The sequence below is a fragment of the Sinocyclocheilus grahami genome, unplaced genomic scaffold, assembly GCF_001515645.1.
Source record: "Sinocyclocheilus grahami isolate Dianchi unplaced genomic scaffold, SAMN03320097.WGS_v1.1 scaffold2477.1, whole genome shotgun sequence".
Classification (NCBI taxonomy): domain Eukaryota; kingdom Metazoa; phylum Chordata; class Actinopteri; order Cypriniformes; family Cyprinidae; genus Sinocyclocheilus; species Sinocyclocheilus grahami.
In genome coordinates this window covers 1-6885 of record NW_015507656.1, presented here as the reverse complement: position 1 = coordinate 6885, position 6885 = coordinate 1, and the positions used below count along the sequence as shown (strand labels likewise).

Below are 6885 nucleotides of genomic sequence, written 5' to 3'. Positions count from 1 at the left end.
ATTTCCGGAAAGATCTCAGATGTGCCAGAGTGATCGATTCAGATCTAGACACCAAAGAGCTGTCGAAACAAGTGCTGGACCTTTTTCTGCTGTCTAATGAACAACATGCAAAACAAGATCGGCAAACGGTGCTGCTGTTACTGGACACCAAGAGAAAGACGGACAGTAATCTCCGAGAAGACCTGATTGAAGAAATCCATAAGAGGGGCATCAATAGAAACTCTCCAGTCGCGATCATTTTGAACTGCAGGACTGCAGACTTTACTCTCACCGACACACTGATTCTCAACAAAAAACCCTCTGAAGAGCAAATTAGACGATTAAAGGAAAAACTTCTGCAACAGATCCGACTACAGAGAAAAAGCCAAAGGAAAGTCGCAACCATAAATCTGTTGTACCATAAAGACAGCGACGGATCAACACTAGCCAGTGAAGTACTGAGAGACTTGAGGGAAGAGTTCACATGTGAAACCCTGACACAATCATTCAAAACAGATATCGCTGCAAATAAAGACAAGTGTGCAAAAGAGATTGAAAATACAGCAAATGAACTGCTCGGAATATATAAAACACATAAAAACACTGTGCTTCTCCTGTTAGATAACAAAGGTGAAAAGCCAGTACGCTACTTATTAAAGAGTCTGCAGTTAAAGCTTAAGCGCGCTAATCAAACTGACCATCCTGCATTCATCATTATCAATGCGTATCAGAAAAATGTTGTTCGAGCGCCAAGCGATGTGAAACTGAAAATGGAGCTCTTACCACATGAGAAGGAGACGTTTGCTCAGAAGAAGCTTCAGCTGGAAAGTAAACAGATGGAAATGTCACAGAAGTTTCTTGCCTTTAACATCATGCAGAGAGGTTTCCAGAAAGAGGATGCAGAGAAACTGATCACACAAAAAATGGTGAATCATATTGAAAAGGACACAAAGTCCAGCAGCACAAGACTTCTCAGTTTTTTGGCTTTGATAAACTCGTATGTCCCAGGTTCACACTTGTCGAAGCTTGTCTGTGAGGATTTCATTAAAGAAGAAGAATGGTCCACTGATGAAGGAAAACCTTTGCTGGAAACGATAATGAAGCCTTCCGAGGATCTCCTAGTAACATACTCAGAAGGAGAACAAGAAGACCAATGCATTTGTCTGGCTCATCCAATGATTGCTGATGCCTGTCTAAAACTGTTCACTGAGCACAATGTGACAAGATTTGACATCGCTATTGACTTCTTGAACAGCATGGTGAACTCTTGATTCTTTTGCTCTTTTGGCCTGATGAAGCACAGCCAGGAATCACAAACCCTCCAAACCTTGAAAAGTGTCTCAGAAAAATGCATCCTTCATACAAGAAGAAGTATCAGAAATACCTCCGCGGCCGCTACCTGGTGCCTCTGTTCTTCTTTGGGAAAGAGAAAGGTTTGCAGAGACTGGTTCACACCTCAAAACTACATCAAACTGATCTGGAGCTCCTCACTGAAGGGGATGAACGTGTAGAAATCAAAGATCTTCCACGCATCAATGGGCAAGTCAGAAAACATAAAGTGTTTGCTATTAGAAGAAAGAAACAGATTCCAGTCACTCCTCGCGATCCGTCCAGTGTGTGCAAACCAGGCCAGGTGTCTTTCTACCTGGGCTTCACCATCAGCGGACCAGTTGCCTACAACATCAGATATGAAAAGAACCGTAAGTTACATAATATTGTACTTCATAATTCAGAAGACTCATAGAACACAATTCAAATTTGCCAAGCTTTTATCAGTACGCAGTTTGGTTGTTTTCAAAATATGTCTGTATCAATTGCATTTTTACCTATGAGATATTTTGTTCCTTTTTCTTTGCAGCTTTCAGGGGCGCAAATTATTAAATGAAGACAGACAGAACCAAAACAACCTAAATTATCTTTCTTCTCTGATCTCTTTTTATTTTTATTCTTTTTATTTTGTATTTTTTTGCCACGTGATTCTTCTCAGCACCGAGAAAAAAAAAATGTAAAAAGGTGAAACACTGCATATTTAAAAAAATACATCAAAATAAATATTAAGGTATTTTTTTTAATAAGTAAACTAAATTAAACATTGACTAACAACATGCATTTAGTTTTATTTTAAGTGGAATTTCTAGTTTCATTGTGTAAGCTTTTGTTTATGGTGGAATTAAAGTATAAAAAGCCAAAACACATATTTTATTAATCTACATTAAGTAACATTTTGGCTTGTAGAAAATATAATGACTAATATGGTGCACGGGATGCTTTGCATAGCATTTAGTGAGGAGAGTAAAAATGTTGAAATTAAGTATAACTTTTGTGTTTTTGTGCAAGATGAGAAAAGGGGGATGCTTGAAACGGATGTAGATCAGTTTTAATTACAGTGTGTTACCACTAGTGAGCAAAACGATGGCTACAAGCCTGATTGTCTATAAAACATGCAAATAATGGACTTGTGTTCATGTGGAAGCTGGTCTGGTCAGACTTCACTGAAACAGAGATGGAAGAAAGATCACTTTTAATCAACTGAACAGGTGCAAAATGATTTGAAGCGCTTGAAACTCAGCTATTGGTCAGAACGGTGTAAATGCCAAACATGCATAAAACTAATGTGTTATTAAAATTTAAATCTAGCAAATGCATTTAACTAATCAACAAATACCAGTAAATATTAAGTGTCTGTATGTGTTCTTTTATCACTCATTTTTATACATGAGTATACAATATGTGAAATCTTGTTACAATTATTATTTATAATGCTGGTCATGGTTTGATTTGTTTCAACTGTTCTTCCTTTTAACTTTGTTAGTTAGTGAAAATAAATGCTGTGAGAAACTTTCTTTATTATTCCAGTTATGTAAATTCAAGACGCATTTGTTATCTGTTGTGGTGTGGATGCATGTATTCCAATAAAATGAATATATCACACAATCTCTTGCTGTAAACATATCTGAACAACAACATAAGCACTGCTTTGCCACAATTCCCAACAATGGACACTTTGTGTGCGCAAACAGTTGAGAGGGGAGACTGGACAGATGAGCTCTGCAAAGAAGTTTCACATTTCACTGCATTCCAGTGTTCAAGTTTGGTGACTTTGGCCAAGATGACATGTTGAGCGATAACTCTCATCAGAACTAGTTCTAAACCCAAACCCAATCCCAATCCTGCAGCACACCTACATTACGGAGAGTCTACTTGAGTCTGCATTACATCTGCAAGAGCTATATTTTAGTGTTTGGTCATCTGCAATAGTTCAGGTCCAGGCCATCTATGGGAGTCAATCTGGCCCTGATTTTCATTCAAACTGATCCTGTAAACAATAATCAACAAGAAAGAAAGGTGTCCGGATGTTTGTGCTTCAAGCTGCCCAAAACAACATCTGTATGAAGCACTGCACACGCCCTTCACTGAAGCTCGTTTCATTAAATACACTTCCAAACTGTTTCTGAAACACACAGAGGACGAGTTTCATCTTTTATCAGCTTTTGCACTTAAACGAGGCATTAAATGCAGACGCGGCTTTGTTCCGTGGCTGATGCTCGCCTCGAGTTTGATCTGACCGGGGCAAAACAAACATTTCCTCGCCGCGTGTTTGAGTCTCCACAGAAAGCCAAGAACCTCTGCTTGCTGGTCACTGTGTTTCTACTGCGCCAAACTATTTTAGCACTCGAGTTTTGCTCTTAAATGTAGGAGAAGAAAACACAAGCGCGAGCGGCTCGCTGAGGCGCGCAGACACAGAGCGGGCGGGTTGAGTCTGTAAGGTTCTCATGTGTTAAATAAGAGCGCAGCGCCGCTCGACTGCTGCTCAGTGCTTAACCTGGAGAGCGTCTGATTTAACCTGGAGAGCGTCTGATTTACTGCAGATCTACACCGAGACAGAGACAGAGAGAGATGGCAGAAACCGCCCCAGCTGCTGCCGCCCCGCCGGCCAAAGCGCCCAAGAAGAAGTCCGCAGCTAAAGCCAAGAAAGCAGGTCCAGCTGTCGGTGATCTGATCGTTAAAGCCGTGTCTGCGTCCAAGGAGAGGAGCGGCGTGTCTCTCGCAGCCCTGAAGAAAGCTCTCGCTGCCGGCGGCTACGACGTGGAGAAGAAAAACTCCCGCATCAAGCTCGCCATCAAGAGCCTGGTGACTAAAGGCACCCTGCTGCAGGTCAAAGGGACCGGCGCCTCCGGCTCCTTCAAGCTCAACAAGCAGCAAACCGAGACCAAGAAGAAGCCGGCGAAGAAAGCGGCTCCTAAAGCGAAGAAGCCCGCGGCCAAGAAACCCGCTGCTGCCAAGAAGCCCAAGAGCGCAGCGGCAAAGAAGTCGCCCAAGAAGGCCAAGAAACCCGCCGCTGCAGCCGCGAAGAAGACGACGAAGAGCCCCAAGAAGCCGAAGAAGCCCGCGGCGCCGAAGAAAGCAGCCAAGAGCCCCAAAAAGCCCAAGAGCCCCAAAAAAGCCAAGAGCCCCAAACCCAAGACGGCGAAGCCTAAAGCTGCCAAGCCGAAAAGAGCAGCTCCCAAGAAGAAGTAAAAACACTGTTTTATTCCCCAACGGCTCTTTTCAGAGCCACCCACTAACTCTAAAGAAAGAGCAGTTCACTTTGTGTTAGTAAGGTTAGGTTAAGAAAACTAATTGTACTTTACAAACAACACAATCCATCAGCAACTCATTCAGCAGCGTTGTAAACTGCAGGCAACACAATAAATAACAGCAATGAATACATTTATAAGACTGAACTATTTCTATCTCCTGAGCATGGGTTTTACTGCCCCTTATGTCTTCTGAAATCAGTGATCAACTCAGTCTTCTCCACACTGAATTAAAGAAATAACAAAATCATCACACCATGTAACAAACAGCTGAACCTCTCTTCTGTTGTCCAGATCATTATTTTGTTTGATTAGATCCACAAGTTCAGTGTCATCAGATGACGGAGTATGCCTGAAATTAGAAGAATACAGTACAAATAAAAAATGATAAAACAGAAGAGTTTACCTCGACTCAATGTTTTACATGTTGACTGTGTATTTAGAAAAGCCACAAAGTTATTCACGTATATTATAACAGCTTTAATGGATCGTTGATCTTAATTTAATTAGCGTACAAACATTATTTATTAATGCTTTTTGCCTTGACAATTATTTTGAAATACTTGAACACCCCGTAACAAGGTCTTGAATGTTTTCTGTCGTGTTGTTTCTTAACGCTACACAATCAGACCGCCAGCTGAGGAGGCGTGGCTTCGGCGGTCAGTGTTGGAGGGAAGTTCAGTGATTGGTTTGAAATCTTACAGACTCTAAACCAATGGGTGACTCGCACGCTCTTTTAAATACAGTAGAGCGGGGCTCACATGTTCATTATTTCTGCTTTACAAACGTAGGAATTTTTATAACCAACTATGAGTGGAAGAGGCAAAACCGGCGGCAAGGCGAGAGCGAAGGCCAAGAGTCGCTCCTCCAGAGCAGGGCTGCAGTTCCCCGTCGGTCGTGTTCACAGGCTTCTCCGCAAAGGTAACTACGCTCAGCGCGTCGGTGCCGGAGCTCCCGTCTATCTGGCGGCTGTGCTCGAGTACCTGACCGCTGAGATCCTGGAGCTGGCTGGAAACGCCGCCAGAGACAACAAGAAGACCCGCATCATCCCCCGTCACCTGCAGCTGGCGGTGCGCAATGATGAGGAGCTGAACAAACTCCTGGGCCGAGTGACCATCGCTCAGGGCGGCGTGCTGCCCAACATCCAGGCCGTGCTGCTGCCCAAGAAGAGCGAGAAGCCCGCCAAAGCCAAGTAGACGCGTTCTAGTCTGTTTCTGGAACACAAAGGCTCTTTTAAGAGCCACCCATGGTGTCTATTTAGAGAGCGCTTTTCTTTAGTGTGTTATATTCTTAATGACTAAACATATATATATACACACATTCAAGCCCACTGGCTGCAGTTTATAGTTGTCATTTTCCTTGTGCAAGTATTTTTCTAGATGTTATCCATGTTTTATTTCTCAATGACATGCAAGAAAACAACCAAATAAAGGATTTCACTTTGTTCCGGTCACATGATGCTGTCAAGTTCCTACTTCCAGGAAGCACGGCGAAGGCAAACTCCCAAAGAAGTGTAATTTTCATGTTACCAAGTATTTTTTGTTGACCTGTATATCTACATAATCATGAAGGTCTCTAGAATCATCCAAACACCACAAATCTTACAGGAGATTTATAGGTTTTGGTATACTTAGTCAAAAGTCCAAGCGGCCGCTGTAGTTGCTGGTGGGGAAATGACTTGTAAGTACATATCATGGGGAATACTGTTAATACATCGAGGTTATTAGCCTTGTTTAGTGCTTTTTTTTGCTTTCTTAATATCCCACCTAAACCGTAACTTAACCCTTTAACTGACATCTCTACTGTACAGTAGACCTTAATTTGATCTGGAATAAATCTGTCACCTGCGTCAGTCACACAGACGGAAGAATGGAGAGATAAAGAGCTAACGCATGGGATTAATTGCTGTAGATTTTAGTTTTCTCCCTTTTATGACATTGTCTTGTAAGGGGCAAAATATTGAGGCCCTTTATCCAGTTTGGATGCGTTTCATTCTAATTCAACGCTAATTCTTTTTATGACTAGTAGATTATGATTCCATTATAATGTTGAAATTCAGACAAGTAATGAGTTTACATTTACATTATTATATGAAATCACCTACTACAGTTAGCCGTTGAACACTATGGGCCTAAAAAATGCGTAATTTTCTTTCAGCTATACCTTTGTTATTATACGGATGTAATTTTCTTAATTCTATTTATTTTTCTTTATTTTAATTTAACTAACACACCTCTAAGAATTTAAATACCTGCATGTTCAATAATAAGTAAAAGTAAGCTAAAGGTCATTATATAGTACATTCAAATACGATTTTCAAGAAGAAAAT

At 41.4% G+C, this 6885-nt stretch overlaps 3 protein-coding genes across 3 annotated transcripts in view; all 3 read left to right on the top strand.

The window, feature by feature from the left end:
* The window catches only part of LOC107575132 (sterile alpha motif domain-containing protein 9-like), a 3617-nt gene extending 1743 nt beyond the window's left edge, over positions 1-1874 (top strand). The window contains exons 2-4 of the mRNA XM_016261547.1: positions 13-1196; positions 1235-1679; positions 1838-1874. Coding sequence (XP_016117033.1) covers positions 13-1196; positions 1235-1679; positions 1838-1860 — 1652 coding nt within the window. The 3' untranslated portion in view covers positions 1861-1874. The remainder of the gene's footprint in view (positions 1-12; positions 1197-1234; positions 1680-1837) is intronic.
* Positions 1875-3343: 1469 nt separating this feature from the next.
* Positions 3344-4559, top strand: LOC107575135 (histone H1-like). Its single transcript, XM_016261550.1, has one exon. It carries the CDS (start codon positions 3877-3879, stop codon positions 4495-4497), a length of 621 nt encoding a protein of 206 aa, XP_016117036.1. The 5' UTR covers positions 3344-3876; the 3' UTR covers positions 4498-4559.
* A 765-nt stretch (positions 4560-5324) lies between these two features.
* Positions 5325-5801, top strand: LOC107575134 (histone H2A-like). The gene has a single exon (XM_016261549.1). It carries the CDS (start codon positions 5366-5368, stop codon positions 5750-5752), a length of 387 nt encoding a protein of 128 aa, XP_016117035.1. The 5' UTR covers positions 5325-5365; the 3' UTR covers positions 5753-5801.
* The last annotated feature ends 1084 nt before the right edge of the window (positions 5802-6885 follow it).

Bases quoted from the DNA above. Each gene is read 5' to 3' on its own strand.
- LOC107575135 (XM_016261550.1), top strand. From the start codon at position 3,877: ATGGCAGAAACCGCCCCAGCTGCTGCCGCCCCGCCGGCCAAAGCGCCC.
- LOC107575134 (XM_016261549.1), top strand. From the start codon at position 5,366: ATGAGTGGAAGAGGCAAAACCGGCGGCAAGGCGAGAGCGAAGGCCAAG.